At 50.3% G+C, this 17,800-nt stretch overlaps 1 protein-coding gene across 2 annotated transcripts in view; it reads left to right on the top strand.

Moving 5' to 3' along the window:
• The window catches only part of PTPRA (protein tyrosine phosphatase receptor type A), a 114,574-nt gene that overhangs the window by 87,193 nt on the left and 9,581 nt on the right, over positions 1–17,800 (top strand). For both annotated transcript variants that reach the window (XM_069014766.1, XM_069014768.1), the window contains 8 exons: positions 4,812–4,890; positions 5,298–5,663; positions 7,646–7,663; positions 11,449–11,533; positions 12,818–12,891; positions 14,682–14,818; positions 16,597–16,687; positions 17,175–17,251. In XM_069014766.1, coding sequence (XP_068870867.1) covers positions 4,812–4,890; positions 5,298–5,663; positions 7,646–7,663; positions 11,449–11,533; positions 12,818–12,891; positions 14,682–14,818; positions 16,597–16,687; positions 17,175–17,251 — 927 coding nt within the window. The remainder of the gene's footprint in view (positions 1–4,811; positions 4,891–5,297; positions 5,664–7,645; positions 7,664–11,448; positions 11,534–12,817; positions 12,892–14,681; positions 14,819–16,596; positions 16,688–17,174; positions 17,252–17,800) is intronic.

The following is a 17,800-nucleotide window of genomic DNA, read 5'->3' on the forward strand; positions in this document are numbered from 1 at the left end:
TTTGCATCTCATCCAGCACGAGAGGTTTGGGGTTATGATGAAGTCGCCCTGCTGTTGGACAAACTACTCTGCCATGGATCACAGCTCCAGTGAGAGGCTGGAAATCCACAAACAGGATTTTAAAGGAGCAGGGAGGGGGAGAGGGAATGGCAGGTTTGTTTTCCAGGGTGGCTGAGCCATGGTGATGGCTTGCTGCCACCAAAAAGAATAAAAAAATGACCTTTTTCCCCTTTCTTTATGCTCATACTTGTTCTCGCCCTACTGTGAGCTGCTTCAAAGAGCCAACCTTGCTCCCAGTTCTGCACCCTTTCCCCCTGCCAACAAATAAAAAGGAAAACTGAATATTATTTTTATTTTTCACTGCAGTTGGAGCCAGCATGAGGCAGTCAGGCAGTCTCAGTTGAGCCACTGCCTTTCAGCATCCTCCTGATGACAGCAGGGATTGCTGGGGTCCCGGGAAAGCTGGTTAGAATTCAGGTTGTGTCTCCTCACTGCACACAGAAAAAGATTGCCTCATTTTCCAGGAATTAGGAATATGTCAGAGGTGGGGGTAGATCCTGCCTTTGATTGTGGACGGCTGTATCCGGGTTGGATCTGGGCAGTTTCTGCAGCTATAAACACTAATTCTTTGCATTCTGGAAGCGCGGCGGGGTGATCCTGCAGCCTGACCCCCGCTGTAGCACCAGCACACGCATTTTGAAGCCACTTATTACTTTATAAAGAGATTATTTCCTTTATTTTTTGCCCCCTCTGGCATCAATCATCTTGACAAGATCTGCTTCTTTTAAAACATACATCCTGCAGCTTAAAATCCAGCCTTTCCTATAAGGAAGATCCCGAGCAGTTTATGGAAGAGCGCAGTGCACATGCACTATCTATATATATACACACACATATATATACATATCTATCTGTCTAAAAATACAGATCTATGTAATATTTATGGGCACACCAGTGACAGTTATCAAGGTTTCCTGCCCTGATCTTTGAAAAAGAAGGTTTCAAACAAAGCCACGATGCCGAGCATCCCGACCCTCCGGAGCAGCGGTGCCGGAGCCGGCTCCTTTCTCCTGGGCAGAGCCGGCGCCCTGACGTCAGGGTGTTTTTCTGCAGAGCTCGCAGGATGTTGCAGCCGGCCAAGAGCTGTGTTTATGTTGATAACATTACAAGTATTTCCTCTCCGTTTCCGAAACCAGCAGGGAGGGAGCCGAGGGGGAAGGGAGACTCAGGTTTCTCCAGCTTTGGGGTAGGACTCCCAAGGCCTTTTATGTTAAGGAGCGAGGAACGGCGAACCGCTGGCATTTATTTATGCTGCTTTTGGGAATAGGGAGTGTTTAAGAGCAGGGGCTGGGAACTGGGAGCTGGGCTGGCACAGCCCTCCCCTGGCGCAGGGCTCTTTGCCTGCTCCCTGCTCCGGATCCAGTTTTAAGGTGATAAAGCAGCTCTGGCAGCTGATTGCCGGTCACAGGAGCAGCTCCTGGGATTTGGATTTTTGGGTAATGATGTGCACGGCAAGCTGGGATGCTCCCAGCATCCCATTCCTTCTGACAGTCACAGCAATAAAGCCATAAAAACTCAGGTTCTGCGTGGACCGCCCGCATCCAGCTCCGTTCATGAAAGCGGGGCAAGGCTCGGGGAAATCCAGCATTATCTCCCCTTGCCAAGCCTTTTCTCCTCCTGCAATCCACTCATGGATCAATGAACTGATTAAATGTAGAATCAAGGGGGGTTTAGAGCTCCCTGCCCGCTGATGTAATCCCAGGGCATCGGAGCCGCGCTGCCGGCTCAGCGAAGGAGGGACCCTCGTTGATGGCTGGACTTGATGAGCTCAAGGGTCTTTTCCAACCTAAATGATTCTGTGATCATCCCACCATCCCAAAGGGGCTTTGCAGCTAGTCCAGGAATCTCCCGTAGCTTTCATCCGTGTAGCAATCACTGTCATGGAAATAAGCCCAAGCTCTTTTATCCTTTGTGGGTTATTTCCCTATAATAGGGAGCAGAGAAAAGATTCACAGCTTTTCCTTCTTTCCTCCCACCCTCTGTGTCCTGCTTTGATATCAAGGGAAAGTGTGGTGAGGATGTGGGGAGGCTCTGGCACAGCTTGCCTGGAACGGGAGCAGAAATGGGATGAGTGGGATCCCAGATAAATGGGGATCCTAAATGAATGGGATCCCAAATGAATGAGGACCCGAAGTGATTAGGGACCCTAAATTAATGGGATACTAAATGAATGGGAGCGCCAGATGAATGGGATTCCAAATGAGCGGGATCACGAACGAACAGAACCCCAAATGAATGGGAATCCCAAATGACTGGGCATCCCAAGTGAATGGGATCCCAAATGAGCAGAATTCAAAAGGAATGGGAATCCCAAATGAACAGGATCCCAAGTGAATGGGGATCCCAAATGAATGGGGACCTCAAATGAAAGGGAACTCTTGCTTTGAGAAACAAGTTGGAGAAACAGAAAGGAGCCACATCCACCTTCGTGAATGGTGTTTCTGTGCAAATACTCATCAAAATACAGCAAGTGGTCACTTTTTTCCTAGCAGTATTTCCAGAAGATCAAAGCCTTTCCCTTTCCCTTGCCATTGTGTCCTTGCTGTGGCAGTGATGGGCTCCCAGCGAAGGAAGTGGTTGCGATGACGAGACCTTGGTGCTTTCATCAGCCCTTGCGAGGTTTTCAGAGCATCTTAGTGCCTTCATTTCCATTCTCTGGAGTTTCAGTGTGGGCTTAACTTCCTCCTGCTTTTGCAGGCAGGTCCCATCAGGATGAGCACCTTATTTCTGTTGGATTCTATAGTGGAATGCTTGGACAATCTGCCTCCTGCAGCGAGTTACAAAGATCATAGAGGTATGGAATGGTTTGGGTAGGAAGGGACCTTAAAAACCATCTAGTTCCAACCCCTGCCATGGGCAGGGACACCTTCCACTAGACCAGGTTGCTCCAAACCCTGTCCAACCTGTTCTTGGATGCTTCCAGGGATCCAGGGGCAGCCACAGCTTCTCTGGGCAACTTGTGCCAGGGCCTGCCCACCCTCACAGGGAAGAATTTATTCCTTATAAATATTGGATTTTCTCCCCAAAGCCAAACCTGTGTAGACCAGGCTCATCTCAGACTCTGGCAGGCAGCTGTGAGGTGTGTTAATCAGCAAGAGTGGAACATGTCATCAAAGCATCCAACTACTGGTTGTGGGTTTTTCCCCACATCCCACCCTGGAGCGTAGCCTGGGGGAGGCATTGCAGGACCAGTGCTGCTCTCACCAGTGACAGGAGGACTGAATCAGTTCAAATTCATGCAGACAGATATTTTAACTGGTGATGAAACCCTCTGGAATGCTGACTGCTCACACCAGTGGGACCCTTGGAGAAAGCCCTGCACAGCTTGCAGCAGCAGGGCTGGCCACGGACGGAGCCTACGGAAAGCTCTTATCTCCAGAGCTTGGTTTCCTTCTGGTTCAGGGTTTGTCTGACCTTTTGGTCACTGAGTAAGGTCGATTTTTGCCAGGTTTTCTTTTGGAGGGGGAGGAAAAACATGTAAGTAGGTGGTGCTGGTGGGAGGATACTCCCGGGTGGGGTGGGAGGATCTTGTATTGCTGATACCGTTTCCAGTGCGTGGATGACTTCAGCGTTGTCCTTCTGCCCGGAGTTTGGGATGGGTCTAGATGAAGCAGATTTAAATGAATAGAAGAAGCACAAACAACACAAGATCTATTAGAGGGGGAGGGAATAAAACCCATTCTTGGCAGCACCTCAGGTTGACTTGGCAGCGAGATCTCGCAGCTCTCTCCCGGGAGATCCTGGAGATGCAACTGGACACGGGACAAAAGCCTGAAGGATGGGAGTCGTGTGGCAGCTGCCGGCCCATGGCACGGAGCAGAGCTGTTTCTGAGCCCTCTCTGGGCTCGGAGCAGAGGAGAGGTATTTGCCCATCCTTGGGAGGCCCTGTGGCCACATGCTGGTCTGGGCTTGGCAGCTCTGGGCTCTGTCCTGGCCAGCACGATGATATCTCACAGCTCTGGGCCTCTGGATCCGTAGGTGTTTGGGAGGAGATAATGATAGCAGCTTCTCAGGAGCTTTCTGAGGTCTCCAGAGGAAAGAAATCAGCATAAAAATCTTGTATTTAAAAGGGCTGGGGGGAAATGATTTTACTGATGTCATCGTCCTGTAATTTTGCTGGACGTTTCCTGGGAAGCACGGACAGTACGGGTGTGCAGCCTGAGCTTGCTGATCTTCTTGGATTATTTGTGGGTGTTTGTTCTGTCCACACACACAGGGAATCCAACGGGGTTTGAGTGGAGCTGAGTGTTCTGCCCCTGCCCAGTTACATTTCAGGTGTCAGTGAGCCAGGGGGAGCTGACCTCTCCGTCATTCCTGCCTCTGATTCTGGGGAGTTTGAGATCAAGGCTCTTTGCCATGGTCTTCACCTAAATTTCACCTGAGTTTGCTCAAAGTGCAGTCATTTGCAGACCACTATATGAAGAATTTATTAATCTCCTTTAAGACCAGCTACTTGGTTTTAGTGCTCAGCTTGTTCCTCTCATGCTCTCCCACAGTTCACCCATTCCCCGCTTCATCCATGGACACCTTTGCTGCTCCACCAGACTGGGATCTCTCCATGTGCTCTCCCATTGGGGTCATATGAACACACCCATAAATCCTTCCCATCCAGATGTCTGCAGGGACTCCAGCCACGCTTCTGCTCCTCCTTCCCAGCTCTACAAGATGCACAGCGACATCCCCCACCTTGGATTATTTTGGGATGATGTTGCCTGAGGGTTTAAATAAGTGTTCTATGCTTTCTTCCCCAGGTCAACATGGATTTGTGGTTCTTTCTCCTTTTGCTCGGAAGTGGCCTGATAAGTGTAGGTGCTAACAACGTTACAACAGGTAAGCTGTGCTCCTCATCTCTCCTTTATCCCATCTTTAGGATCAGAGGAGTGAGGGTGAACATGCTCAGTGTCTTATTCCTCCTGCCCTCCACGTAGCTGTAACAAAGTATTGGGAAGAGGGTATTGGTGAGCTTTGGGTGCTCATAAATGGGGCCCACAGGTTTTACCCCTGACTGATACTGATCCTCATGTCCAGGGGCTCTAATAGCATAAATAGCACCTGCTGAGGTTATATTTTTATGACATTTGCATCACCTGCTGTGCAGAGCATTCCCTGTCCTGCGCTCGGGATTTGTTGGTTGTTTTATCCTTATAGTTGCAGTCACATGAATCTTCAGCATCTAAACCCCTCCGTGTCACAGAAAAGAATCTCACAGAGGTTCCCCTGTGCTTTTCCCTTCTCAGAGCCACCCACAACAGTGTCCACCTCCCCCAGGAGCCCCACCAAAGCTCCCACACCAGGTCCTGAAGATGGGACCACGCCGAGCACGAGCAGGCTCAACATGAGCACTCCAGGGACTGTTTCTACCACGGCGCCAAAGCCTCCTCCAACCACAGCTGCCAGGATCTCCCCCAGCACCACCACTGGCAGCCTCAACATCTCCTCCACCCCGGGGACAACCGTGCCTGTGCCTCCAGCCCTGTCCCTGCTCCCCAGCGTGACGCCGTCGGCTCCACGCACCACTGTCCCCAGCACGGAGGCAGAGACGACAGAGAGGAATTTCAGCATGGTGGTGACAACACAGGAGACCTCTTCTGCTTCCCACAATGGTAGGCACCTCCCCCACCTCTTCTTCTCCAGGCCACCCTGCCTCTGGGTTTGTTTCTTTGCTCTTCTTTTGTTTTGCTGAGCAAAATGGAGCAAAAAAAACACCTTGGGGCCAATTCCATGGTGATATGAAACAATAGAACTCCCTGAATGGCCCAGATCAGAAGAGATTTATCTGACCAAAGGGTTAGGCCAAGATTATCTAGTGAAAGATATCCACAGATGCACTAGAGAATCTTTGCTTCCAGCCCAAACTATTCTCTGATTCTCTCCTTACATTATCATTTTTACCCATCACTTGGGTGATTTTAATCTTTGAAAAGTCCAGATGAGAGAGAGTTGTCTCTGATGCCATCCTGATCTCATTCCCCTCTTGGCACATCAGGAAAGTGGCCCCATGAAGTGTAGGTTGGCTGCTCAGTGCAGGTTAAGAGTGAAAAATCAGGCAAAAAGAGGCTGCAGTGACCAGAAATCTTTGCTGAGCTGTGACTCTTCAGCCATGGCTTGCTCACTGTATTGTTTGAGACCCAGTTTTGGTACTGCATGTCTCCAAGTTGCAACAGGAAGATGGCAGTGCCTGCTAGACCTTGGGATTAAGTGGGAAAGCAGGATTGATGACTTGGTGGTGGGGTAGGAAACGCTGAAACAAGATAATGGTGGAGTTAATGCAGGGAGGTGTCAAGTGTATATTCCTCAACCAATTTCCCAAGGGATGTTGGGTGTTGGGTATCTCTGCACATCTGTGAGATGTGTGTGCCCTCTTCCTCTGGGAATCTTTGGAAGCCACAGCCCGTGAAGCTGCAGTGAAGTTGTCTTTGCTACCAGCAGAGGAAGGGATGTGGCTGAAGGAAGTTCACAACCCAGCTTTCAGAGTGTTCTGCCACCCCTGAGCTCATCCAGGTTCCTTCCCAACACAAATCCTTTTTTGCAGAGTGAAGGAGTCCAGCATAGCCTTAGACACAAGTTTGGGGCAAGTCTGGAGTAAATGTAGCCTTCAAATGAGAGAGATGGAGGAAAAAGCCTTAAGTGCTGCTAATACCTGGATTTTGTAATATGATGTCTGCTGGGGGTGAGGGGGGGGGACTGAATTTATTATTTTTGTGTTTCTTCTGCCTTTTTGTGGCTTGGGTTACCTGGTGTGTGCCATGACACGTTGGCCATTGCACCATCAAGGCCAGAAGTGGCTTCTCACTTGATGGCAGCCCTGAGAACAAATGACCAAACCTAATTCTTCCTTTATCTCAAGTAATTTGTCAAGGGGCAAAATCAGTGCTAGGGCTGCCCTTGCCATTAGATTTAACAGGAAATGCGGGTGCTAGTCATGGAAGAATTAAGTGGTGCTCACAAAGGGGACTGGGGCACAAGGTCACACGTTGTACAGGCAGTTCCTCCACATCCAAACCCACCAGGGTTGGCCTCAGCCCTGCACTGCAGCTCTTCACACACAGATCATGGCCACAGGGTGCCCGTGCCAGCAGCACTGCCCCAGGAGAGCCGGGCTCTGCTCTCCCTGGCACGGGTTTGTTCCGGTGTCCTCTGGATGAGACATCCAACCCAGCAGGTAGAGACTTTTCCTTGGATGCTCCTCGCCCCCATCCCTGAGCCCAGCTGCTCTTAATTGAACTCTTGGCTCAGCCACTCTCTTAAAATTATGCACCAGTGTTATCTCTTGGTGTTTAAGTGCTAATGAATTGCACCAGTGACTTGCTGGTTATGGGTTTAAACAGTAAGTTGTGTTTATTGTGTTAAAGCTTGGCTTCAGCTCCCTGTTCTGCTGATAAAAACTCAGGATTTGTTCCTTTTCCCTTACTCAGAAATTCATTTTAACATCCTGGCTTTATAGCTGGTGTTTTAAAGGAAAGATTTACGGGCAGATGATCAGAGTTACTAAATTTGTTCCTGTCTTGGTCTTTGATCCTTCCTGACTTATTAAAATGTCTTGTTCCTTTTGTTGCTAAGAGACTTTTGTTTTCTTTTCCTACAGGTAACTCTGACAGAAGAGGTAAGAATTTTATATTTCATTGCTCTTTAGTCAGTAAAAACATTTCCAGAAGTGTTCTGCTATCAGAGAGCTCTCCTTAGGACTTCCAAATGTGCTTTTACAAGGCCTCCCAAGCTCTTTAGAGGAGCTGGTGACATGCTGATATCTTAATTTCTGTTGGGCTTTTCTTTTTAGAGCAAAACAATCCCATTCCAATTTGTACATCTCCTATTAGATACAAATTGTTCCTGCTTTGAGAATGTCAGCATGTCCCTAGAGCTGGATGACCAAAGTCTAAGAAGCCATTCAGGAAATTTCCTTTTGTTTTTGTTTTTTTTTTCTCCTGAATTGTCTTTATTGACTGTGACTTATGCAATTTGATCCAAACCCGTCCTGCAGATGATGGGAATAATTATTATTCTCCTTCATTCTGTTGGCAAGCAGTAACACCAATCCATTTCTTGTAAGAGAACAGCACTTTAGGGACGTTTTTCCATCTCTCAGCTCTGCAAACTGGCATCTCTACCAGAATATTTGCAATTACTCATGGCTTTAGCACTCCAGGAGCGGGCAGAGCCGGGCTGGCTCCCACCTGGAGGAAGGAGCTGGGTGTTGCAGCTTTGCAAACTCTGCCTTGTGCTGCTCACAGCGCCTGGCTCACCCAGCCCACTGATGGTGCAGGGAACAGGCAGATGCTCTGCAGCACTGACTGGCAGCACACATTTAGCAGAGGCAATGAAAGGGATGCAGGTCCGAGGGAACTCGTTTGAAATTGTGGCCAAGTCTCTGTAGAAATGCTCAGTGTAATTCCCTCAGATCTGGCCTGGCTTAGGTCTGATTTGATGCTCTCTCTGCTGTCATTCATCCCTGCTCCTGAGAGCAAAGAAACAAGAAACTGGAATACATCTGACTTCCTAACAAGATTTATATTAATATTGCTGATATTAATAAGGGACCTTTTGCAAGAGCATAGAGTGATGGGACAAGGGGGAATGGCTTCTAAAGTGAGAGTAGGTTTGGATTAGATATTGGGAAGAAACTCTTCCCTGTGAGGGTGGTGAGGCCCTGCCACAGGGTGCCCAGAGGAGCTGAGGCTGCTACTGGATCCCTGGAAGTGTCCAAACCAGGCTTGGAGCAACCTGGGATGGTGGAAGGTGTCCCTGCCCATGGCAGGGAGTGGAATGGGATGATCTTTAAGGTCCCTGCCAAGCCAAACCATTCTGTGCCTGGTTTTGTGGGCAGATGTTGCCAGCTGTGAGCAGGGATGGGTTTCTCTCTTCTGCAGGGAACAGCCTATAAACCCCTACAGAGCACCTCTGCCTCCAGCTGGGACATGATCCCCAGCACCAGAGGAGGGTTTGGTGGCTCCTCAGAGGAGCCAGGACAAGATTTAACCATCCTGATGAGATTTAACCAGCCTTCCAAGCTTTGGACTATGGTGGGTGCTCCAGCGCCGTGGGAGCTGAGGGTTGAATCCTTGTCCCTTTTCCAAGTGAATTGCCAACGTGAAACCCTCAGGCTGAGGCTGGAGCAGGGCAGGAGCTGTGGGGGGTTGGCACAGCTCAGCAGGGCTGGCAGGGCAGGGAGGGAGCAGCTGGGGACCATCCAGCTCGTTTCCTGCCTGGGCTTTGCTGGGTGAGCCCTTAGCAGTGGGAGAGCTCCAACTCCTCATCCCACCAGATGTGTCAAAAGAACGGCTGCAAGAAAACCCCCAAACCCTCCAAACTCCCTGCACCCTGCTGCCAGAGCCACTCCTGCCCCCAAATCTGCATCCTGCTGCCAGAGCCACCCCTGCCCACAAATCACACCTCTCTCACAAATCCCCAGCCACCGCTGCCCCGCGGCTCTAGCCTGGCTCAGCACTGGTTAGGCTGAGCTTAACTCCAGCCAAGGCAGGCAAAAATGATCCAGCGGTGACTTAACACCACAGGTTTTGGCAAGGCAGCTCTCCTTCCACTCCTGCAGCCAGGATGAAGGTGGTGGCTGTGCTCAGAGGTCTCCCTGAGAGGCCAGGGCCGGCTGTGGTTGGGCCAAGACCAACCTGTTCTTGCTTTTGGAAAGAGTCAAGGTGGGGAATGCCAAGGCTCAGGCACCTATTGAGGTGTGCAGGAGGCAGAATTCCCAATAAATTCCTTTTGGGCTGTGGGAGATGCCAGTGCATTAGGGCAGTAGATGGAAAGGACAAAGACATGCAAAACGAGGATAATTTAAATTTTTTTTTATTTGCCACACCAGGTCATTGCCTTGAAATCGTTACACAAAAATCACATGTTTTAATAGAAATAACTTTCCCAGGCCTCACACCACAGAGGGACAAACACAGAAATATAATCAGAGTGCCCCTGGGTAGCTCAGAGATGGACAAAATAAACCCCACCCAAGGAAATCTGCTGGTTGAAATTGGTGAGACACATGGAGTAGGAATCTGCAGGGAAATGGATGCACAGCAGGTGGGAAGAGGGGTCGTGGCCTGCAGCTTCTTGGGGCTGTGTAGACACGGTGTGGTGGCCCTCTCAGATGGAAGGAGCTGATGAAAAATGGAAATAACCCCAGCTGGCATGGCTGGCATCCACATTTATGTGAAAAAATGCCCTTCAGGGCCATTCTCCTCCCTGGTTGGAGCTGCTTGGCTTCCAAGCCAGCTGGGTGATTTGCCAGCACCAACCACTGATTCACCGACCTCCAGCACAGGATACAAATGGCTTATTTAAAGGAAAAAAATCTGCTGTGGGTCTGGAGGATGGGAATGTTTCAGACTAATCTAAGTGGTTTTGCAAGGGAATTGTGAGGTACCTGCCCTTGAGGAGCTTCTGCAAGGGAGCCAGATTGGGCCACACTCGGTGGCCTGGCAGTGTCTGACATCTCCTGCCCTCTAAACTCTGTATTTCCAGGCAGGAAAGAGTAGGGGGTGGGACTAGATGATCTTTGGAGGTCACATCCAACCCAAATTACTCTATAATTACAGAATCACGGGATGGTTTGGGTTGAAGGGACCTTAAAGCTCATCCAGTTCCACCCCCTGCCATGGGCAGGGACACCTTCCACTAGCCCAGGTTGCTCCAAGCCCCATCCAGCCTTGAACAGTTCCAGGGATGGGGCAGCCACAGCTCCTCTGGGCAGCCTGGTTCACACCAAATCTCACCCTGAGGGCATTCAGATCCCAGGTGCAGCAGGAAGCTTTGCCCTCTTGTCCTGTTTGACAAGGAACTGGAAGCAAAATCGTGGTGGTGTTACAAATGTAGTGTCTGTGGGATCCTACAGAGGCCACTGTTTTCACCCATGTTAATAAAAAGTTCCTTATCACATTATATCAAACTCATGGGTCTGTTAGGAACTTCTCTGGACCCTAAAGTCTCAGGCAGAAAATTTTGTGGATCACCAGCTGACAGAGGATATTTCTACTCGTGGCTGCTGGGCCACCGTGCACACATTCAGTTGTGCAGAAGAAACCCCCAAAAATAGCCCAGTCCCAAATTTCTCCATCACCATTTTCATCTGCAAGGTCACAACTTCACAGTGAGCAGCCCTTGGAGAAGATTGAGGTGCTCTGAGTGGTGGTTTCAGGTTTTAATCTGACCTGCAAGTGTCTGAGGCACGTGGTGCTCACTCAGGTCCTTTGCTGTCTTCACTCTCAGACTGAAAAAATGCAACATCACTTAATACTATTTATTATTCATTCTGTTTTTATTGCTAATATCATCAACAGAATTGGTTTTCAAGCAGGAATTGTAGAACTCTGCCCTGTTAAATGATGGCTCTGGATGTTTTCCCATGTCCATAACCACACCTTTCTCTTCCTCTTGCAGATGAGACTCCAATTATAGCTGTGATGGTGGCCCTGTCCTCCCTCCTAGTCATAGTATTTATTATTATTGTTCTGTACATGTTGAGGTAAGAGCTGCTTTAATGCTGGATTCCCTTGTTTGACAGAAACAATTCCTGAATGAACAGGAATGAGCCTTTTGTGCTGTCTCCCAGGCTAAAGGCTGACACAGCTGGTGCTTTGAAAAGAAACCTGTAAGGACAATGAATGAAAATGATGTTTGGGGTTATCTGGTGAATGATGCTTATTCCTTTCTCTGCAAAGCTGCTCCTCGTGTGGGGAATTCCTGTTCTGCCTCTCAAAATGTCACATTTTAGTGGGGTAGAATGAGCTGAAGCCCTGTCAGTGTGGGGAAAAGCAGGTGAGGTTTCCTTGCGAGGCTGCAGGTGATGGATTGAGTAATGCAGGGAGGCTGAGCACAGCCACAAAGTGCTTTCCATGTGTTCCTCCTTGATTCCCATCTTGATATCAAGCAGGATCCAACACCCAAGCTCTGCTTTGGGTACCAAACCTGGACATGGTCCCTGTGCACCTTTCCCTGTGAATGGCAGGAGCTTGTGAGGAGTGTTAGGTGATGCTGTAATTAGAGTTACAGCACAATAAAGCCTTCTTAGGTTCATTTTTTAAAATCCAAGCATCTGCCCTGCTCAAAATGAAGCATTCCCAGCTCCTGAAAGCATAACTAAGAGGGTCTTTATTCACCTGCAGTAGACATTTTAATTTACTCACCAGTTCGATGATTAGGTAAGTCTTAAAAAAAACAATTAAAAAAAGAGAGAACAATTTCCTTAGCAGTGGAAAACTTCCCTGTCTCCTGGCTCCAGGCCTGCCCTCACAGCAGTAAACCTGAGGAGAGTTTTGCCTCAGGAGTTCGGCAGCAGCAGAGTTTGAGTCCTTCCCACCTGGCTTCCAGCCCTGGAAAAAAGGGTTTGTGTTCCCTGCCCAGTGATTCAGCAAAACTCTGAATATCAGGCAAAGGGAGCATGAGCAGCTGCTCCAAGTTAAAAGCACATGGAGCAGGGCTTTGCTGCAGGATGGATCAACCTGGGCTTTATGTTCTCTGCAGGATCAGCCCAGGGAGCAGGAACTCCTTGGGGTGTCCTCCAGAGCGAGCACCCTTAAAGCTTCTCCTGGCTTCCACCTCACTCTGGGCTCCTGCAGCTGTTCCAGATGTGCTCAGTGAGAAGCTCTGCCCACAGGCAGGATTTTAGAGGTCCTGCAGCCTCCTGGACCCACCAGCTAATTCCTGAAGCCATGAGAAAGTGTGGGACACCCTGGCATCTCTCATCTGGGAGGGGACCTGGGCTTCCTGGTGGGTATTTACTGACTTTTCCACTCCAATTCTCTGGCAGGTTCAAGAAATACAAGCAGGCAGGGAGCCACTCCAACTCCTTCCGTCTGTCCAACGGCAGGACAGACGATACAGGTGAGTCCACCTGGTGCCACACAGAGTCTCTCCCACCTCGTGGTTTTGTAGGCAAATATTTTTTAATTTCTGTTTTTGTTGTTGTTGTTGTTGTTGTTTCCTGATCTCCTTGTTCCACGTTTTCCATGGTTTCAGCATGCTTTTATAGGATCAAGGTTTATTTCCCAGCTTTCATTCCAGTGACTAAATGTGTGCCCTCAAGTGGTTGATATTAAAATGGGTGATCACTTCCAAATCAAACCCTTCACATTCCTCTTGAGTTTTCACAGTATTTCTTTGACTCAAATAAGAACCTTTTTTGAAAAAATGCATCTTTGGGGAGTAATTAAATATTCCTCTGCTCTTTCAGTTTAGGAAGGTTTCTGATTAAAACTCAGATCTTCATGCTGACTGTAGACACCGAACTAACATTTCCAGGAGAAAGCAGGGAATACACTTATTGTCATTGTAAAAACATTTTTGTACCTCCTAAGCATGCACAGATGCCGTTTTAAAGCCTTGTGTCTAAATTCTTCTGCCCCTGAGCTCTGAGCCAGAGCTGACACTGAAGCTCTGAAGTTGTGCATCTCCATCCATATGTAGGCACCAAATTAAGATCTGAAGAGGCCTCTTAAGCTCAGTTCAGATCTTTTACAGCACTCCTTCCACATAAACCGAACACCTTCTGGGAAGCACTGAGATTCAGCACCTTTTTTGTTTTATGTTGGCTGCTAAGACCTTCCCTGCCCGTCTCACATCACTGTAGACGGAGGTGTGAACTTCATAAACCCTCAGCTGTGTTGGTGTAACCCTCACATGGCCTTTCCTGGCTTTGCTGAGCAACACAGGCAGCAGCTGCCTTTGCTGTGCCCTCCTGGGAATTGTGCCACAGTGGTGGTGCCAGACTTTCCATGTGAGGGAGGGAGAAGCTGGAATTCAAAGCAAGGTGGTCTCCAGCCCCAATATTGATGATTTGGTCCTCAGTGCCCTGTCCTGTCTCTGCCAGAGTGTAGATCCCAGGGTGTTAATCGTTGTAGGATTACTGATTTTTTCGGGTTGGAAAAGTCCTTTGAGATCATCCAATCCAACCATTCCCCCAGCACTGCCCAAGCCACCACTGACCCCTGTCTCCAAGTGCCACATCCACACAGCTTTTAAATCCCTCCAGGGATGGGGACTCCACCACTGCCCTGGGCAGCTCTGCCAGGGCTGGACAGCCCTTTCCATGAAGAAATTTATCCAAATATCCCACTCTAAACCTCCCCTGGCACAACTTGAGGCCGTTCCCTCTCCTCCTGTCCCTGTTCCCTGGGAGCAGAGCCTGACCCCCCCGGCTGCCCCCTCCTGTTAGGGAATTGTGCAGAGCCACAAGGTCCCCCCTGAGCCTCCTTTGCTCCAGCCTGAGCCCCTTTCCCAGCTCCCTCAGCTGCTCCTGGTGCTCCAGGCCCCTTCCCCGGACACGCTCCAGCCCCTCAGAGTCTTTTTGTCACAAGGGGCCCAGAAGTGCCGCCAGGACTGGAGGTGCCCCAGCAGTGCCAGCCCAGGGGACAGGCCCTGCCCTGGCCCTGCTGCCACCCCAGTGCTGGCACAAACCAGGTGCCACCGTGCTCAGAGCAACCTGTTGTGGTGGAAGCCGTTGGAACGAGATGATCTTTAACATCCCCTCCAACCCCAACCACTCTGCGCAAACACGAGGGCAGCCCTCAAAGCGGCGGCGCGCAGGGGGTCCCTGTGCCCAGCTGGGCGTGGGTGGGCAGTGCTGGGCACGGGGGACAGCTGGGGGCCCCTGTGACCCCCGGGTGTCATTGCAGAGCCGCAGAGCATGCCCCTGCTCGCCCGCTCCCCCAGCACCAACCGCAAGTACCCCCCGCTGCCCGTGGACAAGCTGGAGGAGGAGATCAACCGCCGCATGGCCGACGACAACAAGCTCTTTCGGGAGGAGTTCAACGTGAGTGCCTCTGCTCCTGCCCTCAGAGCCCACGGGCTGCCCTCCAGTTGGGGTTTAGGATGTGGTTCTCGGGGCTTTCTCAAAGGGCTGAGTCTGTCCCTGTGTCTGCGGTGAGGGTGGACAAGCTGCTCGCCCTCATGCTCGCTGCTGAAAAGCGAGTTTCTAGCAAACAGCTCTTCAGAGTTGCATTTTCTTGGAGTCAGGAGTGATTCTGGATGTCTTGGGGTTTTCCAGAGCTTCTGTGCTTGCTGGTTGCCTCCCAAGCTCTGCCTCCCATCTCCCAGTCCTCATGGCTTTAAATCCACAAACAGCCAAAAAAAGCTTTGACAGAGAAACAGGAATGACCCCATCTTATTCCAGTGAGCTGTTAGCCCTGAAACACAATGATGACAATGTATGAGACAAAGGTTGGCCTTCAGCTGTGAGGAATCTCAGGTATTGTGCTTGTCCCACAGGCCCAGAGCATTTCTTCAGGGATGGCTACAGGCTCTTCTTGACGTTGCTGAGCTTTGCAGCTGGTTGTGACAATAAATCTGGTTTGCCTTGTCAGTACAAAAATGGATTAGAATAGAATTGAATAGAACGGGATAGATTCATTAAGGTTGGAAAAGCCCTCTAAGATTGTCAAATCCAACCATTAACCCAGCACTGCCAAGACCACCACTAAACCCATGTCCCCCACTGCCACATCCACACCTTTTTTTTAACACTTTCAAGGATGATGACTCCACCACTGCCCTGGGCAGCCCCTGCTGGGGCTTGACAACTCTTTCTGTGAAAAAATTTTCTTTGATATCCAAGCTAAACCTCCCTTGGCACAACTTGAGGCCGTTCCCTCTCCTCCTGTCCCTGTTCCCTGGGAGCAGAGTCTGATCTTCCCTGGCTGCCCCCTCCTGTCAGGGAGTTGTGCAGAGCCACAGGGTCCCCCCTGAGCCTCCTTTGCTCCAGCCTGAGCCCCCTCAGCTCCCTCAGCTGCTCCTCATCAGACCTGTGCTCCCAGCCCGGGTCCAAGCCATGATATGGCACCATGAGAACGATGAGAAGATTAAAAAAAGCCACTTGACTTTGTCCAGCTGCTGCACAACTTGATCCCTTTCCTGGCCGTGCTGCAATGAAACCAAATAGGTGCAATGAATGCCCAGGGAGGGGGACTTTTAGGGTTATAAATACCTGATTGCCCTGGACACTTCCTGCCATCCTGTCAGCTGGAGGAAGGGATGGTGGATACCTCCAGAACATTCTTTGCTGTTCAAAGACGATGTGGAATAGCAGCGCTGGGGAAGCACCTCCTGTGCTCGGTTGGGAAACCCAGGGACAGTGTTCCCTGTCACCCCATCACCCCCCAACCAAAGGTCCCCTGGTACTGCTCCTGCCATCACTGGGTGGCATGGGGCTGTGGGGGCTTAATCAGGTCACAATTAGCAGCACTGTTAATGAGGGAATCTCGGCAGGAGCCTCCGTGGGCAGGAGGAATCAGGAATGAGCTCGCCGGTGCTGCCGGGTGGGTTTGAGCTGGAGGCTTTGCTGCCACCTCCTGTCCATGGATCAGGAGATTCCAGACATCTCCTTTCCAAAGGGATTGGCTCTCTCTGGTCCAGCCCAACTATTTAAATGGTCACTTTGAGCTCGGTGAGGAGGAGGAGCTGGTGCTGGGGTGGAGGTGAGGGGTGTGGGAACATGTACGGAGGGGCAGGATGCTCAGATGTGACATTTGCCAGCACATTGTTCCTGCTGTGCCATGAAAACATCATGGAAAACCCTTTTTTCTGCCATTTCAGGCTCTCCCAGCGTGTCCCATACAGGCCACGTGTGAAGCTGCTTCCAAGGAGGAGAACAAGGAGAAGAACAGATACGTGAACATTTTGCCCTGTACGTATCGGAGCTGCTTGGATGGGGCTGGGGGCAAACACTCAGGAGCTCCTGCCAGGACTCCCCATTCCTGGTTTTGGGATGGGCAAGGGCACGGTTGAGGGCATTTCACCTCCCAGGTGGGTGGCTGGGTCTGCTTTAGCTTTAGGTACCTGTGAGGAGAAGCTCCCTGGAGCCCTCAGCAGCCAGGAGGCCGTGGAGAGTGAAACAGATGGGAAATGCTGGAAGGGACAACTCTTGCCTGGTGGCATTGGGCAGTGGGGCTGGCTCGAGGTGTCCTCACATGTGCACTCTGCAAAGGAAAAACTACCTTGGACAAGGTCTAGGACCTGTCTGGGCTTAAGCAAGAGGAATTTGGGGCCATAAAGGTGTTTTTGCAGCAGAGCCAGGAGCACGGGCTCCACTCCAACACCTGGATTCTTGCTGCACCAGGGACCAGCAGAGTGGAGGGGGTTGTCTTTAATGCAGAGTTTTAATTTCCCTGCAGATGATCATTCCAGGGTTCACCTGACTCCCGTGGAAGGGGTCCCCGACTCCGACTACATCAATGCCTCCTTTATTAATGTGAGTTTTGTGATTTGAAGGGGAAATCCCTGCCAGGAGCAAAGCCAAGCAGGCTGGTTTGGAAAGGGCTGGGGAACCACTCCTTCTGGAGCTAGGGATTTCTCATCAGCAAACAGCTGATGAATCATAGACTCTTTCAGGTTGGAAAAGCCCTCTAAGACCCTCAAGTCCAACCATTCCCCCAGCACTGGCAAGGCCATCACTAAACCATGTCCCCAAGTGCCACATCCACACAGATGTAAATCCCTGAAGAGTGTGGCCAGGTGATCATCAGTGCTTCCCAGCTTTCAGGGCTTGCTGTGGGAAGGGGAGGAAGACAAAATCAAGGAATCCACCTAAAATGGAAGCAACGTTGCCCTGCTCTGTCCCTGGGAGGAGATGGGTCCTCTGTGGTTGTCACCATGTGGCTCCAGTCAGCCGGAAGGGTCATGTGAAAGATGGAGGCACATGAAGCAGAGCAAGACCCAAAAGAGTGTTCTCCTTTCCTCCCCAGTAAATAAAATGCACAAAATCAATCCCCAGGAGTTCTACAGCCCGTTTTCCAAGGAT

Source organism: Aphelocoma coerulescens, chromosome 4 (genome assembly GCF_041296385.1).
Source record: "Aphelocoma coerulescens isolate FSJ_1873_10779 chromosome 4, UR_Acoe_1.0, whole genome shotgun sequence".
In the NCBI taxonomy this organism is placed as follows: domain Eukaryota; kingdom Metazoa; phylum Chordata; class Aves; order Passeriformes; family Corvidae; genus Aphelocoma; species Aphelocoma coerulescens.